The sequence below is a fragment of the Drosophila miranda genome, chromosome 3 (genome assembly GCF_003369915.1).
Source record: "Drosophila miranda strain MSH22 chromosome 3, D.miranda_PacBio2.1, whole genome shotgun sequence".
Classification (NCBI taxonomy): Eukaryota; Metazoa; Arthropoda; class Insecta; order Diptera; family Drosophilidae; genus Drosophila; species Drosophila miranda.
Window position 1 is genome coordinate 5,141,553 of NC_046676.1, and position 17,407 is coordinate 5,158,959.

At 48.3% G+C, this 17,407-nt stretch overlaps 4 protein-coding genes across 6 annotated transcripts in view; 3 read left to right on the forward strand and 1 right to left on the reverse strand.

Annotated features, from left to right (window-relative positions):
- Positions 1-7,941: 7,941 nt before the first annotated feature.
- On the forward strand, positions 7,942-10,319 carry LOC117185834. 2 transcript variants are annotated; one of them, XM_033390359.1, is made up of 2 exons: positions 7,942-8,209; positions 8,255-10,319. In XM_033390359.1, exons 1-2 carry the CDS (start codon positions 8,086-8,088, stop codon positions 10,051-10,053), a joined length of 1,923 nt encoding a protein of 640 aa, XP_033246250.1. In that variant the 5' UTR covers positions 7,942-8,085; the 3' UTR covers positions 10,054-10,319. The 2 variants fall into 2 exon arrangements, with proteins under 2 accessions (XP_033246250.1, XP_033246251.1); XM_033390360.1 differs by having other exon boundaries at positions 7,943-8,209; positions 8,267-10,319.
- Positions 10,320-10,327: 8 nt separating this feature from the next.
- On the forward strand, positions 10,328-12,582 carry LOC108159890 (serine protease inhibitor 42Dd). Of its 2 annotated transcripts, none has more exons than XM_017293507.2 (4): positions 10,328-10,352; positions 11,191-12,074; positions 12,136-12,280; positions 12,344-12,582. In XM_017293507.2, exons 1-4 carry the CDS (start codon positions 10,343-10,345, stop codon positions 12,466-12,468), a joined length of 1,164 nt encoding a protein of 387 aa, XP_017148996.1. In that variant the 5' UTR covers positions 10,328-10,342; the 3' UTR covers positions 12,469-12,582. The 2 variants fall into 2 exon arrangements, with proteins under 2 accessions (XP_017148996.1, XP_017148995.1); XM_017293506.2 differs by lacking the exon at positions 10,328-10,352 and adding an exon at positions 11,019-11,123.
- Positions 12,583-14,502: 1,920 nt separating this feature from the next.
- The window catches only part of LOC108159885 (protein prickle), a 53,328-nt gene continuing 50,423 nt past the window's right edge, over positions 14,503-17,407 (forward strand). The window contains exon 1 of the mRNA XM_017293501.2: positions 14,503-15,262. Within this exon, the coding sequence (XP_017148990.1) occupies positions 15,225-15,262 (38 nt within the window). The 5' untranslated portion in view covers positions 14,503-15,224. The remainder of the gene's footprint in view (positions 15,263-17,407) is intronic.
- LOC108159891 (serine protease inhibitor 42Dd) lies at positions 15,467-17,306 on the reverse strand. The gene is made up of 4 exons (XM_017293509.2): positions 17,144-17,306; positions 15,971-16,860; positions 15,755-15,899; positions 15,467-15,679 (listed from the first exon to the last, which is right to left on the reverse strand). Exons 1-4 carry the CDS (start codon positions 17,169-17,171, stop codon positions 15,558-15,560), a joined length of 1,185 nt encoding a protein of 394 aa, XP_017148998.1. The 5' UTR covers positions 17,172-17,306; the 3' UTR covers positions 15,467-15,557.

Sequence of the window (17,407 nt, forward strand, 5' to 3'; positions counted from 1 at the left end):
AGATGAGTAATGGAATGCAAAATATATGAAAACTTTCCTCCTTGGCCTCGCTCAGCCATCAGCCATTTAATGAGCAAAGTTTCAATTAAATCGAAGCTTTCTGCGCCATGTCTCTGTCCTCCGCTTCAGTCTCAGCTGCGGCGCAAACAAATCGAAGCAAATAGAAACCTCTCCCACCAGCCACACCCCCACGCCCCTCACTCGCTGACAGCAATGCCAATAAAACACAAAGCCAAAGAGAGCAAAAAGTTTATGGGTTTTCCAGCGATTTCCCCGACTAAATCACAGCTAAATCTCCCATCCCCCCACTGCAGTGGGTGGATTTTATTTGTTTGTCGTTCAATGTTTTTTTTCTCTCTGTTTTTTGTTTCGTGTTTTTTTTTGTTTCGTTTCAAATGTAAACTGATAAAAACAATTGAAAGCAAACAAAACCAAACGGGGGGAAAAAAGTAATCTTTAAATTAAGGGTCGTACAGTGCTCTCCTCTTCCCTCTGGGGAGGGGGGCAGGGCATGGTGTGGTGGACCCTCTGCCCGCGCCATCTTCGGCAGAGCATATACTCGTAAGTGAAGTCATTTGGTTTCGATTTGAATTTAAATGGTTTTCGGTTTCGTCCTTTTGGCCACATTAAAGCCACATTACCACAAAAATTTAAATTGAAGAAATTTCCGCTTTCTTGGCGTGTGTGTGTGTGTCTGTGGGTTTGTGTGTTTGGAACGCACGCACACCACGCACTGCGGGGCGGCACCCAAAAAGCGTGCTAGGCTTTAATTGATTTTACTCTCCGACCGCGTTCATGTGTAGGCCCCATTATGATTTAATTAACTGTTTCACTACGGGTATATGCGAGTATTTTCGCGGTAATTCATATTTAGCCCCCCATTGGCGTGCCAGACCCTACAATCGGCATGGTGCAGATGTGTGTTTGTTTTATAAATTAGCCGCTGCCTTGGGCCCTGCATAATTTTCACATTTTAGTTTTATCTAAATGTTTAATTTAGTCTTTCATTATTTAAAACAATTTGTGGCGTGGCGTGGTGCTAGTGGGGAGTGTGTGCGACAGTTTAAAGGATGGACAGAGTGACCTTGCGAGCAGTCAGGGACAGAAAGCTTAGGCACCTTTTCCTTCGATTCCCTACAAAAAGTGAGGGTGAGGCAAAGAAGTCCTGGAATAGACAGATTTTGGCTATAAGTATATCTAGATCAGCAAATGTAGAATCTTTTTTAATTGTTTCTCCAAATGTACATTCCTTTCATAATAGCTTTCGAGCTCTGGTCCCATATTTTCGCTCCCCAAAGCCTGGGTAATTTGCATAATTCCGCCATTTAATTTGGCATGCTCTAATTAAACTAGTTAATGGCCTTTTGTGGCCACCCACGAGAACTGTCGTCTGCCGCGTCTTCGTCCAATTATGACGTTTTCTAGTTTCTCGCCTCCGCTGCCCTCTCAACCACGATCTACTCTTGAGACGTAGTTCTTAGTGCCGGTGCAGGGGTCCTTTAAGGAGAGCACTAAGGAGCAGCACTTAGCAGCACTGCGTATTTCACAGTTCATTGCATTGTTATATAATTTAACAGGCAAACACCTTGCCCGAGTGCACACACTCAAACACACATTTCCGCCCCCATTGTGATGGGGGGGTGGCCAGAAGCCAGGCAACAATGTAGCCCAGTTTATTTGTACTAAAAAGAGTTTTCCAGACTTAGCCTCCCCCCCGTCGCTTCTGATGCTTAAGCAGGGGTCCCGTATCAAATGTTCACTCACCCAAACACACACACACACACACACGCACTCGTACTTATGAAATGGCTTTGAGGAGAGTTTGTGAGTGTATAAAAAATTGCTACAAAAGATGCCATTAAAAAATCTTTGTGTTGCCACAAATAAATCCAGCACACACACACTCGCACCACAAGGAGCTTTACATCCATCAAAGTGAAAACTAAGTCACAGGAGAGGGATGGGGGGCAGTGGCAGGCCAGCAACAAAAGTTCCTAAGCCGGTGTGGGTGGAGTGGGTGTGGGGTGTGGTGGAGTGGAAGGGCGGCCAGTACAGTACCTTTCTTTCCCATTTCAGATGGCTTAACACATTTTACACTTTAACAATTGTTTAGCCCGGCCCGCGCCGCACTCTCACTCTCACACCCTCCGTTCCCCACTTACTTGCACTCGCCTCTCATGGCACTCTCTACTCTCCTCTTCCTCTACAGACTACCCACTTTCAGGCGGGACCCATTTAAATGTCACTTTAGACGCGTCAGAGGGGCTCCAGTCCGAATCCGAATTCAAATCCAAAGCCGAATCTGAATCTGAATCTCACACATTAACACATCTTCGTGTGGCGCCAAAGCCTCATAAAACGCGCTCTCCGAAACTATTTTGGCAGGGGCGTGGGCGTGTCGAACAATAAATTTTCTACCCCCTCTCCCTCTAACGTTGCTCCGTTCTAAACTCCGTTCTAGGCCCTGTTCGTGGATCGTAAAAAGCGCCAGCGGCAATTTCCGTGGAAAATCCGCTTTTAAAACGCACATGTGTGTGTGTGTGTGTGTGTGTGCGTGTGTGGGTTGGAAACGCGATTTGAACTTTTTTGCTTCAGTGTATGGGTATTTGCATATAAAGTGAGGAAAAGATGGAGTGACAGATGGGAGAACGATGCGTGCACTGCTGTCGCTATTCACACGCCGGGTTAGAGCCTTTTAGCCAGTGCCAATACGTCAATAAATTGGTTCGCCGTGGGAGCAAAAACTACGCCAAGCTGACAGACAGTTCAATTTGGGCGATGCTACTGCTGGCTTGTATCTTGATACCCTTTCTAGAAGTTTTATTAACCCTATCAGAGGCTCAAAGATTGTGTTGTATCGGCAGCTGCGGCCGTCTGTCTATGTAAGAGATTCTTAAGTTTTTCAGACTTTTGGCTGCATTTTTTGGTGCGGTATAGAAGGGTAGCAAAAGCTTCGGACCCAAGGCTAAATCTGCGTATCTACATATGTACATATGTATGCCTTTTTTAATGTCTATACGCTTCTCTTGCTTGTTTATCTTTTCGCTCGTTTCTTTGTTCCATTCCATTGTTGCTGAAAATCGACTGTCAGCGATGGCGCATACTTTTGGGCTGAAGCTGGAAATGGAGTTGCATACCACGGAGGGCGACAGATGTACAATCCGTTCGATGCCTCTACCGCTCTATCCTCGTCCCTTTCTACCTGATCGATGTGTCATTTTGACAAGCAAATTAGCATACGCAGAGAGGGAGAGAGCTGGAGAGGGGGGGGGGAGTTGCAACAAGAGGCACAAGCCTCTGAGGAGACTGCGTCATTTGCTGAGGATGATCGCCTGGGAGCTGCTATGGGATGGTTTAAGGTGGGATCGGCTTAGATAGGATGGGATGGGGATGGGGATGGGACCACCATCATCATCATCGTTATCATCATGGCCATTCCCGCTGAGCGTGTGCTTTGGCCAAACATTTCCATTTCGAATGCATCTTCAAAGACAGCATTTGCAATGCAAAATGCTGCCGGCCCCCGCTGCCGTTTGAATGGGGATCGGATCGTTACATAAAGTATGCCACCAGATCCGCACAGCACAGCACAGCGCCAGCGAAAGGCCAGGAAAGAAAAGGAATAGAAATGGCTGGCCGGCTGCCTGGCTGGCGAAGAAGGTGCAGCCCGAGTTGGAGTCAGGATCCGATCGGTGCGGCAGCAGCCTCTGGCAACGGCATCTTGATCATGTCATTTGTTCTGGGCCGTGGCACTGGCACTGGCACTGGCACCGACTTCTGTGGCAGTCGCTTCTGCAGCTGGGCTGCCACTTCCCGTTGGCCATAAACTGAGTCTAAAATAATTGCCCCAGCGCTGATTTCAATCAGCTAATTGACATTTTATGATGGACACATTCCTCTCCAATAGACAAATGAACGTCGAAGGTTGCCCAAATATTACATGAATTGATATGTTGTCCATCATATCGAGAACGTTCTTCATCATCGTTCTCTCCAATTCAATTCGATTTGGTTGGTTCGATAGATCGCTGGATAGCTGGATCACTGCTCGATTGGTCTGGGGATCGTCTGTTCTGTCGCTCTGTGCCCACTTTGGGCATACCAATCGACTGTCTAGGCGGCTGTCAGATGCCTTAACGGACGGGCTACAACATGGTGTGGCATGTTTCCTCCTGATAGATGTCTCTGATTTCGTAGAAAACGAAAGGCAGCCTAGGGTCTGTCTAGGCATTCTACCCTGCCGCCACCTGCACCACATCCCTGCCCGCTCTCCCAGTTGCCTATTTAAGTGCTAATTAATGAGAAGTACAAGCAGTCGTTCTAGTCGTTGCAGCTTAATTTGTCGCGGCTAGAGCGACTCGGATTGGCGAAGCCAGTTCCATGTTGCATGCACCAAGTGGGTAGCGCGAGATTGACGTGTCATCCGTGCTGTTGCTGTTGCTGTTGCTGTTGCTGCTGCCGCTGCGGCGGCGTCTCTCCCTGTCAGCGACTGGACCTCTGTCGCCTGGTCAAGTGGAGTTGGACTGCGAGTCCGACTCCAACTCCATCTCCGACTTGTGCCTGACTTGTCGAGGAGTGTGGTGTGGTGTGGTGTGGTGCGGCAAGTTTCTATTTGCATACGCGTTCGCTCCGAGTGGCCCGCTTGATTTGCTGCCCGCTTGATGCCGCAATTGAATGAAAGTTTTTCGGCACGGCCAACGCCTCGCGGTTTTCACTAAAGTGCCTCGGTCGAGCCGTCGATTAGATTGGGCCACAGCATTTAGCTAATTACCGAGCTTGTCGAAGAGATGTCTTCGCAGAAGGGAAGGGGGCCTAGCGAGGTGGAGTCACCTGAGTGGCGGTCAAACCGCTTAGAAGATGTCAGCCTGGTCGGATGGTCAAGTCGGATGCGGTTTTTCTGAATTACTTCCAGTTGAAGAGTAGCGAAAGCACAGCATCTGAGGATGTGAATATGTACAGTCATAAGATATTCAAACAAATAATATAAGCATCAATATTAGCATGCAAAAATCAAATCGGTTGGCTTTGATGGAATCGAGAAATATAGTACTATAAGTATTAAGCCACATTAAAAGTGATTATCTGGATGTAGATTGGATTGGTTGTAATAGATTGGTATTTTACAGGGACCGTAGCTGACACAAGTTTTCACAAAAAATTTCAATCTAGCATTTTAATCTATTTTAAAATTACGGAATAACACTTTTTTTATTTTTTAGGTAAAAATTCAAAATATGATTTAGTTTTTATTTTCATTTTTATTTTTAATTCTACAAATAAGAGTTATTTCGTAGTTTCTATCAAAACAAATAAATAAATCAATAATAAATTTACGTTTTCTACATCTTTTGAATGGTGTAACTTATGTATTACCAAAATTGAAAAAATTTAAATATTCTTTATCTATGATTCAATACCTTTCATATGATGCATCATATGTCCTTCAAGGACAAACATTCCATTTTTTCTTTTATATTTTGTTGCAGTCCTAAATATAGTATTAATTGGCAAACAAAATACCAATAAAAACAAAAATTGTATAAAAATGTAAACAAAAAATTACTGCTTTTGATTTTAAAGGAATTTTTCCCAATTTGAATTTCGTAGTTTTTAATAATTTGAAAGTTTTTTATATTTCAAAATACGTTTATTATGTTGCGTACCTTCTGGTCTTTAACGTTTTGTATAGGATTCCAGTATCCTTCGTCTCACCCATTCGGTTCTCCCACAATCTCCCATCATCAGAGGTGTCTACACCCCACCACCCCTGTCCATTCTACTCGACCATCAATTGTTCGGGCTGTGAACACGCACATCCAGGACGGGGCTAATCCCCTGGGGCATACTCCTCCGATACTATGCAAATTTCGAGCATTCTGTTTTAGTTATGTGCAAATTTATTGTTTATAAAAAGCAGCAGAGCCACCAGCAGGGGTAAGGGTACGGTAAGGGGTAAGGGGGCCGACGTAACAAAGGGACAGCGGAGAGCGATTGCTGCCATTGTTTTTAGTTTTTTGTTATTTCTGTATTTATTTATTTATTTTTTATTTCGGTGGTGTGGTGTTTGGGGAGTTTTTGTGCCCCGAGTTGTGCTTCTGCTCTATCATCAACTGGTTTCGGGTTACGTGCACGCACACAGAGCAGAGTCCGGCGAGGAGGAGAGCGGAGATGCAGCAGCGATCACATAATTCGTGTTGCTGCCTCATCATTCTTATGCTTTTCCAGGCTGCGGCTCTGAGGCTGGGGCTCAGACTGGGGGCTTTGGCTTTGGCTCTGGCTCTGGCTCTGGCTCTGCAGTTGGAGAGGGAGAGGGCAAAGGAGAAGGAGAAGGCAGGAGCATCAGAACAAGAAGACGTTTTTTGCCAAGTTTATTTTTATCAACAGCGGCAGCATTTTGCTGCCGTTGCATGATGCCTTCTCCACCTCCTCCTCCTCGAGCCCCACCAATTCAGCCAGGCCAGTGCCTCTGCTGCTGTGTATCTATAAAGACAAGAGCCAGGGCTTTTGCGGCCCGGCATCTCACGATCTTTAACATGTTTTGTCTCGATCAGTGAAATCATTCAATCAGAACGGTCAGCATCGGGCTGCGGTCGTTGCCAGGAGACGGTACAGACACATACACACACACACTCGGAGAAACAATCTTGTAGTTGTAAATTATATAAGGCTAAACCGAATCTGGTTTTGTGCTTTTAAGGAAGAAAGCCAAAGCCTCCGCTTTCCGCTCTCCTCAGTGCGATCGATCCCCAGCGATCGATTGAAAGTGTTTGCCCCTTTTTTGTGCCGCGTAATGCTCCGATCAGCTCCGCTCTGCAATTCATCTCACTGCTCATATCTATACCGTAATTATGCAGTATCTGAATACATCCTCATGTCTGTACCGTAGTTCTGACCAAGATCTGGCCAAAAAGCCATCAGTCAAATGCAGGAGCTGCTTGTCCATCCCACGGTAGCTGCCAATTTATGACACCCCAAACAGCAGAACAATATAAAAGGTACTTCCATTTGTTCCACAGTCATCCTCTTTCTTCCATTCTGAAGGAACACCAGCACAAGCACCAGCACCAGCACCAGCAGGAGTGCGGGTCTCGAGTCCCGAGTCCATAAAGCATGTTTTTAAAATTCCATTAAAATTTATTAGCATTTCACACAAAATGTGCATAAATAACCTGGACCCAAATCGGGACTTTTGATACCACCTCTCTCGCCAATCGGTCAGATAGTTAAGGAGTGGAGAGGAGAGGAGAGGCGGAGCGGTAGTCTGGAACGGTACCCGCGCTCTTTTAATGATAAAAAATTGGTTAACGTTTTCGGCCTTTGATACGCTCGTTGAGCATGCTGCGATTTCGATTTTTGGGTCTTTCAATCTTTGGGGTTTCGTAAATACATTTATTATGTGCGTGCTGCAGTTTGTTGGAGGGGGGCATTCCCCCTGATAAACAGTTTATGCGCAACTCTGTTTGCATTCGTTTTCCCCTACCCCTGCCTCCACGGACAAGCGTTGTTTATGGACGCATTATCTAAACAAATACGAAAATAACTCATTAAATTCAGAGGCCGTAAAACAGGGGCATTTTAAGGTGTTTTTCTTGGGAGGCGGAGAGGTTGTACATGAAATCAAGAAATTAGAGTTCATGAAATCCCGATCTTGCACGCTTCACCGTCCTGTTGCGCCACTGCTTCTTCCGCTCTGCCGCTCTGCCGCTCAGCCTCTCTGCCGCTCTTCCCCTGCTCTCTTTTATTCTCTTCTTCTTGGGATCGCTCTCCAAGCAGGCATGTAAATAATTTGACAGCAGAGTACGTCCCAAGGCGACCCTCCACTGCTGGCCAGAGGTGGGAGACACGTGCAAAAGGCAAAAACGGTAACCAAGTGCACTGCCAAAGGGTATTAAAACAGGGTGACGCCATTCTCAGGGAATGTGCTCGCTGTAGAATCAAATTTTTTTTACTGTCAGAACAAACAACAAATATGGGAGAGCGGGAAAACGAAACAAAAACTCACTAATTTTATTTTTTAAATTTAAATACGCAGAAGCGTCGCGTAAGCCATCACAGAAACAGTCACTCGATTATCAACACCAATTAATGACATACGATTGCAACATGGAACGCATTAGATTGCGACGGTTAGCCGAGGACCAGGCCCAGGCACGGGCGGGTCGGGTGCCGCTTCACCTGCAGCCGCATACGGCGCAATACCCCCCAACTGGTGAGTAGCTATGCGGCGTCCAAATCGCAAATTGGCTTGTGCTAGTCCTTAGGTCAGCCCAAATTCAGGGACGCTCGGAAGGATCTCTTCGGCAGGCAGCATTCGACCAGAGGACCACCGCCAGTGGCCGTGCTAATACCAGTCCACCTTTGTTTAAATCCAAGCAGCTGGTGACAGCCCAAACGGCAGCGCCTGGGGCTCCAGCTTTACGTCCGGCTAAAGCTCCAGCCGGCGGGAAGGTGACGAGGGAGTTTCTGCCTAGCGTGGCAGGACTCGCCCGCCGAGGTCAGCTTCCCCCGACACAGGTAAACCAATTCAAGACCTCATTGGCTAGGCCAGGGCCCAATAAGAAGATGCCACGCACTGTTGTTCAGAATCTGCGGGTGCTCGAGAATAGGACCGCCACCACCTGCGGAATTGGTGACGCCAGCGACCTGATCGATCAGATTAGTGAAAGACATGCCCAATGGATGGCGGAGATGCCGAAATCCAGCTTCACGTACTTTGGGCGGACAGATGATGACGTCAACGCCCTGTTAATGGAAGGTCATTTTCCAGACGGACGCACGACCAGACGGGGCTCCACTTTTTCCGAAAAAACCTATGATGTAGCTTTCAATCTCGCTAGTGCTGAGACGCCTGGGCCCGAGAAAAGCGACGTACCAATAGCCTCAGCCTCGTTGGTCGCTTCTGACCAAGCGGCCGTGGATGCGTTTGCGGAGAGCTACCAGAAGTTGGTCGTAGGCCACAACCATCTGAAAAAGAAGCTCGCAAAGCTGACGTTGCTGAACAGATGGGGAGCCAATCTTCGATCCATCATCGATCCGCTAGAGGACACTGAAGGAGGAGGCCCACCACCGATACTCCCAACACCAGCGAAACCATCGACCAAGACCACCACCAACGGCAAGGCCAGCGAGGCCAATGTAAAAGAGGATCAGGATTACGAGTCCTCAAGCAGCTACTACACGCCACCCACCAGCTTCAGATCCATCAGCCGCATCCATCAGCGTCTGACCATCAGGAAAATGGAACTCCGGCACGTTACGGGTGAGGCTATGGTAATGCAGGAGTGTCGCACCTTCGCCGGGGTCCAGACTTTCGGCGTGATCGAGGAGTACAGTCTGGACATGAATAGCATCATGAACGCAATGAATCCTGAGCCCGATCCCGATCCAAACACCGATCCATATACCGAAAAAGATCAGGAGATCATACTGCTGCCTACTCCGGTTCCTGCTGCTGACTCCAATGCTGCTTCTCGTGGTGCTGGTGCTGGCGCCTACTCCGATCTAATTCAACAGATGAACAGATGCCGCATCGCGCACAAGAAGATGGTGAAAAATGCCATCAACGACAAAGAAAAGGATATCTTGGCACAATCCTTTACCGAGATGGGACCTAGATTCATTCGATCGGCATCGACTGGCAATCGAGAGACGGAGACACCGTCTTGCGAATTTTTTGACTTATTGCACTCGAGGGCGCCGATGCATTCGATGGTGACATGCCTGACATCCAATGGCATCTCTACGCAAGCGCCCGAATATGAAGGTGAGAATGGATGGACCTCGACGATGGTCGAGCGCCTTCTGGTGACGGCGCTATCCTCTCTACCCATTCCCATAAAGGTGCACACCGGCACCCAGACAGAGATGCCAGAGAATCAGCCCCGGCCAACCACACCAAGACGCTCTGGTCTCAAGGCGACAAGGCAGGTGAAAGTCGAGAAGAAGGGTGTAGAAGTTTTCAAGAGAGTTCTGGTGGGGACAACCCAGATGCTGTTGTTCATCATGCTGATCGTGGCCTATAGCTATCCGGAGATCCGATGCCTCCCCAATTGACGTTCCACAATGGCTCAGATATCAAAATTTTGTTTTCCAGACTTCGTTTTCGCAAACCCACTCAAAAAGAGAGTGGATCCAGAGGGAAAAATCAATGCTGATATATAAATTCTTGTGTTTGAGTCGTTTATGCCCCATAGAAACATGCCTGAAACTGAAAACAAAACAAATTCGAAGTCTAGATTATTTATTTCGTATTCAAGCATTTATTTATTTTCCTATGAGTATGCTCTCAAATTGCAGATTTCCAAGAAGACAGAAATAGCGAAACGGTTCAAGTCAGTGATATATGAATCTAGGTAAGCAATCACCATAATGCTGGGGTCGTAGAGAAAAGAAAAGATAGAAGAGAAACAAAGATAACTAAGCGGCAATGAATCCGTTCAAATCAAAATTAAAATATTAAAAAATGTCTATAAAGAGGAAGTAAGGGAGTACAGTAAAATGCATATTACATTAGAAGAAATATGCCGTTATATTTTGAAAATCTTACAATTCTGCTGTCGTTTATTCGAAATGAATGACTTTATTGAAAAAATTCAAAATAATCATTATTTACAGACCCTGTTCAAATAATAAAGATAAAGTCGTTGGACAGCGAAATAGTATGGAATCGGTTATGAATAGAAAGGGTGCTTTGCCAAAGAGAGAGAGAGAGAGAGAGAGAGAGAGAGAGAGAGAGAGAGAGAGAGAGAGAGAGAGGGAGAGAAAGAGCGGCAGCTAGAGAGTATGTGCGTGCGTGAGTGGAGAGCATGTGGAAGAGATCGTTCAGTTCATTTAAGCTCTTCCCAGTATTTCCAGCTGCTGTTGCCAGAACCTTCCCGGCTTCACATCCCCATTCCCCTTCCTTTCTTCTTTCTTTTATTGCGTCGCTTGTTCTTTTTTCTTCTGCTTGCAATGCAAAGTGCATTAAGCCGCTGTTGCTGCCGCTGCCTCTGCCTCTGCCTCTGCCTCAGCTGGCGCTCCTCTTAGCCGTGATTCCTGGCGCGGCTATAAATGACAGGTTCCAGGCACATTTCCCTTTCAGTATCGAGCTATCGACGCAGGCGCAATGAACCGCTGGCTAACCTGTGGGTGCCTCTGCCTCCCCAGCCACCGCCACACATCCCGATCCCTAATCTCTCCCGCTCTTCTCAGTTCTACTTTTAGTTGGAGTGCTATCTGTCCCCGGAGGGTGGGGCAACACCATCCAGGAGCGCAATCTGTTTGCCACGGAGCTATTCCAGACCCTGGCCACGGACCGGCAGGACGAGAATGTGATCATCTCGCCGGTGTCCATCCAGCTGGCCTTGGGCCTGGCCTACTACGGGGCGGAGGGCAGGACCGCCACGGAGCTGCAGAAGACGCTGCACGCCTCGGCCAAGGAGAGCAAGGACGGGCTGGCCGAGACCTACCACCGACTGCTCCACTCCTACATCAAGTCCAAGACGGTGCTGGAGATCGCCAACAAGGTGTACACGCGGGAGAACCTCAAGGTGGCGTCCCACTTCCGGGAGGTGGCCCAGAAGTACTTCGACTCGGACGTGGAGGCGCTGGACTTCAGCCGCGAGACGGAGGCCGTCGACCGCATCAACGCGTGGGTGAAGCAGGAGACCCAGGACAAGATCGACCGGGTGGTGGACAGCCTGGAGCCGGACACAAACGTGGCTCTGGTCAACGCCATCTACTTCAAGGCCCGTTGGGCGCGGCCCTTCAACGATGAGGACACCCGCGACCGCGACTTCTGGCTCGGCGAACGCCAGTCCATTCAGGTGCCCACGATGTTCGCGGACAACTGGTACTACTACGCCGACTACCCGGAGCTGGACGCCAAGGCCATCGAGCTGTTCTTCGAGAACATCAACATGACCATGTGGTTCATCCTGCCCAACCAGCGCACCGGCCTGCGATCCCTCGAGGAGAAGCTGAAGGGCGTGGACTTCAAGCTGCTGGAGGACCGCTGGCAGTGGCAGAGTGTGTCCGTCTATCTACCCAAGTTCAAGTTCGAGTTTGACACGGATCTGAAGCCCACTCTGAACAAGGTAAGAGGGATTATGACTGGATTCACTGCATCCTCATCTCAATTTTGTTCCGCTTTCGAAGATGGGCATCAGCGCCATGTTCTCGGATTCGGCTGACTTTAGCAACATCTTCGAGGACTCGCCCATTGGCACTCGAATCAGCAAGGTGCAGCACAAGACCTTCATCGATGTGAACGAGATCGGCTGCGAGGCTGCAGGCGTCAGTTGTAAGTAGCATCCAGAATACCGACTCCCTTCTCGGACTATCCACATAATACTCTGTACTTTAGATGCCGCTGGAGTGCCCATGTCGCTGCCCCTGGATCCGAAGACCTTTGTGGCCGACCATCCGTTTGTGTTCATCATACGCGACCAGCATGCGGTCTACTTTACGGGACACATTGTCAAGTTCTAGATATATGTATTCCCATATCATCAGCATTTCATCAATCAATCAATCTTACTATGCAAATACATTTGTAATCGCTTCATTAATGAATAAATTGGAAGCTCTCCACTAGATTTAAAAGGTCACGGCTGTGCAATGTGGTGTATGGGTCTCGTTATTGCACTGTTTATCGGAGACAAGTTTTACCACTGAAAGGAAAACTCTGCTATAGGGGGAGGCATAATGGGCTAGCTTTCTTCGATCCTTACCGCTCATTCCCTTCACCCTGCGGGCACAGTTGAATATTTTGATGGTACACAGTTCCGTGTTGAAGTAGCAGCCATTGAAGGCACAAACCATCGTTCCGTCGGGAGTCGGGCAGGTGTTCGGGCATAGCCTTTCGGGCGTAGCCTCTTGGAAGGCTGCTTGGATGAGGGCTAATACTGCAATGAAGGATTGTAATAAAGTGTTGTGGAAATCCTCCCAAATTGCTAGACGATACCAAAGAGGAGCACTGCAACGAGCTTCATGTTCGATCGATCCATGAAAATGATTCTAAAAACTTTAATGTTATTCCAAAGTGGCAGGCGTGACTTCCAGCCATGCCAAATCCATTATACTGGGTTAAAGAATCAAATTATGATAAATGCAAGTCACAGAAAACCACTTTGGTACTAACGATGGGGTATTTGTGTTCGGTGTTTACCACAATCCTGTATGTACCTTGGGTTCTTTGGTGCCCGTCCAGGGATTTTACTGATATTTCATGGCGTGGTCATGTTTACAGAGACCCGTCAGTGGGACTCTTTTATTGGCCTTTACGAAAGCTAAAAATAAACATAAAAGCCGTGGAATAAATATGAATATTGTGGAAGTCAATTGCAATATTTAACTCGAAACTGAAAAACGGAACGTGCGACCCAAAAACAAAAAAAATTTCAAGTGGGGAGAAATTTAAGCTGGATCGAAAACTGGAATCCGACCAATGCATGCCCTTCCCCGCCGTCCACGATTCCATTAAGATTTCGTTGGATTATTCTTCCTCCGCCCCCCTCCCGGTGGGCAAGGCCCGTCTAGGATCTGGGATTAGTTAAATGAACTGTCAGATATAAGAAGAAACGAGTTTCTTCTTCAAAACAATCAAGATCTCTAGCCCTTCTCTGGAGTGGCAGGCAGTACTTGCAGACAGGGACAGAGATATTTCTGGCATTTGTTTTAAAAGCGCCTGTGCCTGTGCCTGTGCCTGCACCTGCACCTGCTGCTGCTGCTGCTGGTGCACTGGGAAGGGGAAGCGGTTAGGTTATTCGTTTTAAAATTCCGCTCACAAAACGAGAAAGCAAAGAAAGAAAAGGAGAAACAGAAGAAACAGGGAGAACTTGTCAGGGCGCACATAAACAATTCTAACAAAGGGACGGACACTCGAGAGGAGACATGCCACATGCGAAGCGTTCCAAGAGGGAGCACTGCAGGAATTACAATTACAACGGCAGCAGCAAGGTGTATTCATGCAGGGTGAACCATTCACAGAAAGTGCTCTAACGTCAGTTGCAATCTGCATTTTGTAGCTCCCCTTGATTCAATATACCTTGCACAGGGCAGAGCTGCCTGTGGCTGTGTTCCCAGTATCAATCGTTCTGCGATTACCAGTATTTCCAGTGCCGAAAGAGCGAGCGCTCGGGAGAGCGACCCCCAGTGTGAGAGCGTGCTAGTCGGCGCACGACTCCCCGATTGGAGTTCGTCTTTGGGGCCGATCGCAGCGCTCCGTCAGTCTGCTTTCAGACACGATCACGCGCGCGCGCTCTCGACCCACGTTGAAAAGTCCATGCTGCGCATGCGCGAAACGGAGCGAAAGAAACGTTATTGCAACTGAAACTGAAACGGCAACGGCAACGGCAACGGCGACTGCCCCCGCGTTTTGGGCTGGCCTTCTTATCAAGTGGCGAGGATCGGATCCGGGGCAGCTGTCTCTCCCGCCCGAGGCTTGCGTGTGCACCGTCCCGTGCTACTGCCAAAGGAGTTTTAATGAATAAAAAATATATACATATATGCAACAAGTTGCCCGCGGCCGCTGCCACTGCCGCAACCGTACGAGCGTGTGTGTGTGTGTGTGTCTCAGTCTGTTTTTTTGTGTGTGTTTGGTGAAGTAAGAAAATGTGCATCAATTATTTTAAATGGTCAACTTAATGCCCCTGTTCCAGTACCGCGGCCTCAGTCCATGTCCCTGCCACAGCGCGACATCCAATCAGCGCGAAATGTCCGCCACTTTGTGCGACTTGCCCCCAAACACAGATCCCCAGCAGTAAACACAATTACGGCGAATGGAAGCCAAACGTAATTCGGGCCCGCGAACCAGTTTCTAGTGCCAATCCACCAATCGACAGGCACACGGCACCTCCACCTCCACATCCACATACAGTCCGGCCAATGTTTCTCCCAAGAAACACAACTGCAAAAAAGTTATAGCCAAAAAGAAAAAAACCTAATAATAAATACGCCTAAGCTCAAATTGTTGTCAGTTTTGTGCGGCTTTCGTTGATTTATGTCCGCGATTAAAGGAAACACAGCAACAGCAGAAAAGTCAGAAAAGCAGCGACAGAATACGATAATAAATAAATCCGAGGAGAAATATGTGCCACAAGGCTGCACCCCACCCTTGCCCCAAGTGAATAAACCCCCCGCCCCCCAGTGAGGTACCTATGAATGCAAATCAAGCGAAAAACAAAGCCACAAGGCAACAGCTGATAAAACGCCAGAGATAAGCAAAACAAGGATAAATCCCCACCATGGATAAACCCAATCAGATGCCCATGGAGCTAGAGAGGTGAGTGTGCCCCAAAAAAAAACTGATTTGTACGAAATGTGTACATTTTATGCAGCGGAGGAGCTCATGAACCAATAGGATGTATCGCTTCTCAAAGATTTGTGCACTTTTCATTAGCTAACATCAAAAGAAAACACTTAACACCTCTCCAGATAGGTTTCACGCGAATTTAATAAATTTATTACTATCAATCCAACCACAATGTTGCTTTTTATAAAGCTTTTATTTAGCTGTTTGCTTGGGAATTATTCAACAATAAAGTTAACAAAAAATATAAAGTATTCAAGAGTCCGCCTCAGACATACGCATAGTTGGCAATGTGCCCGATGAAGGCTATCGAGTCCCTGTACTTCACAGCAAACACGAACGGATGATCGGCCTCGAACTTCTTGGACCTCGAGAAGAGGCCCTTGAGAACTTTTTTTGGGGGGGAATTCAGTACACATAAAGCATATAAAGGCTATGGAGGGACACAATGGTCCGTATACTCACCGCCCGATTCTAGGGGCTGTTCCACTCCCGCCTCCGACACCTCAACATTGGCCTTGTGCTCCACGGCATTGATGAAGTGGCTCACGAACATGCGGTACATGTTGCTGAAGTCCCCGTCGCGGGAGAACATGGTGTGGACGCCCAGCTATGTATGCGGCAGAGGAAGACAAATACTTCAGTTCAGTTCTATCGGGGGATACGAGCGGAAAACCTCACCTGTTTGAAGGGTTTCTCCAGGCCCAGGCCAAAGGTAACGCTGAATTTGGGCAGCAGCACTTCCACCTTCTGCTGGCTCATCTCTCCGATCTCCGCGAGTAGGTTCTTTCCCACCAAGGACTGCTGGAGGGATCTCAGACCATCCTTGCGGTTGGGCAGGAGCAGCAGCATCGAGAAGTCCGCGTTCTGGTAGGGCAGCTCCACGACCTTGGCGTCCAGAGTGCGCACCTCGGCATAGTTAAAGTTCTGCAGGGTCCACATGGTGTCCACGCGCACGGACTGTCCGTTGCCGGTGCGGAAGGAGCGCTTCTCGGTCTTGTCCAGCTTGAAGGCCTTCTGCCAGGGCGCCGCATAGGAGACTCCATTCACGATGACGCCCTCGGTACGATCGTTGAGCAGCTCGGCCGCGAGGATGTCGGTGATCTTTCCATTGGTCTTGGTGGCGATCGCTCGGTTGATGCCATCCGCTGTCCGCTTGTTGTACGGCGGATGGAAGTCCAGCTTGTCGATGTTTGAGTCGAACTGGCGCAGGGCCACGTCCCGGAAGGAGCCCTTGAACTCCAGGTTCTCGTTGATGTAGATGTTGTTGGCCAGCCGCAGATTGTTGTCTCGTGTCAGCGACTGCTGGTAGCTGCCAAAGCGCTGGCTCACCTGGTCGACATCGCCTGGGCCCAACCGCAAGCCCTGCTGGAGCTCGCTGGCCGTCTGACCCTTGGCTCCCACGAAGGCCAAAGCCATGGAGCTCTGGATGCTAGCCGGCGAAATCAAAACGTTCTCATTCAGGTGGTCGGCGCCCACCGCATTGTAGAGATCAGCGGCCAGCAAATTGCGATCAATCGAGGGATCAAAACCTGCGTTGGTCCTTGCATGCGAGAGGCTCGCGAGGAACACTAAAGGAATGGAGCGAATGCATGGTGTTAGTGTGTTAGTGACACTTCCCCTACTTTCCCCAAGCAGCGAGTATTAGCCTTTAGGAGCGAATGCCTTTATCATAAGTAGTCGTAAGAAAATTCTGACTGCTCTGTCCAACGACACGTCCGCAAGGGTACGTACTAAATTTTTCGGGCCACAAGATTGTCCTCTCCTCTATATGGAATATTGTGGCTCTTTTATGGGTTCCATAAAACCCTCAAACCAGATCGTATTAGTATCTGCGTATAAATTGGAGCTTACGTAATAGGCAGCTGACGATGACAGCCATGGTCGTTGAATTTATATGTGTATACGTATGTCGTATAAATGGTTGATGGGGCGGCTCCTCCACTGATTCGCACTTGAGACAGACCCGATCGCGTCGGAATTTGAACTGAACGGGCAGTCGCCCGTCGATCCGCCTTGGAGGCTGTGCGCGATGGGACTCTCACCGAATTCAATTCAATTCAATTCAATTCCAAGCGGTGCTTCTCTCTTTTTCGGGGTCTGAGAGGCGCACACGGA

Excerpts from the sequence above, each read along its gene's own strand:
- LOC108159890 (XM_017293506.2), top strand. Across the intron at positions 12,075-12,135 it reads TGAAGCCCACTCTGAACAAG|ATGGGCATCAGCGCCATGTT; the intron begins GTAAGAGGGATT and ends CCGCTTTCGAAG. Across the intron at positions 12,281-12,343 it reads CGAGGCTGCAGGCGTCAGTT|ATGCCGCTGGAGTGCCCATG; the intron begins GTAAGTAGCATC and ends TCTGTACTTTAG.
- LOC117185834 (XM_033390359.1), top strand. The coding sequence starts at position 8,086 with ATGACATACGATTGCAACATGGAACGCATTAGATTGCGACGGTTAGCC. Across the intron at positions 8,210-8,254 it reads GGCGCAATACCCCCCAACTG|TCCTTAGGTCAGCCCAAATT; the intron begins GTGAGTAGCTAT and ends GGCTTGTGCTAG.
- LOC108159891 (XM_017293509.2), bottom strand. The coding sequence starts at position 17,171 with ATGGCTGTCATCGTCAGCTGCCTATTAC. Across the intron at positions 16,861-17,143 it reads CATCGTCAGCTGCCTATTAC|TGTTCCTCGCGAGCCTCTCG; the intron begins GTAAGCTCCAAT and ends CCATTCCTTTAG. Across the intron at positions 15,900-15,970 it reads TGGAGAAACCCTTCAAACAG|CTGGGCGTCCACACCATGTT; the intron begins GTGAGGTTTTCC and ends CCGCATACATAG.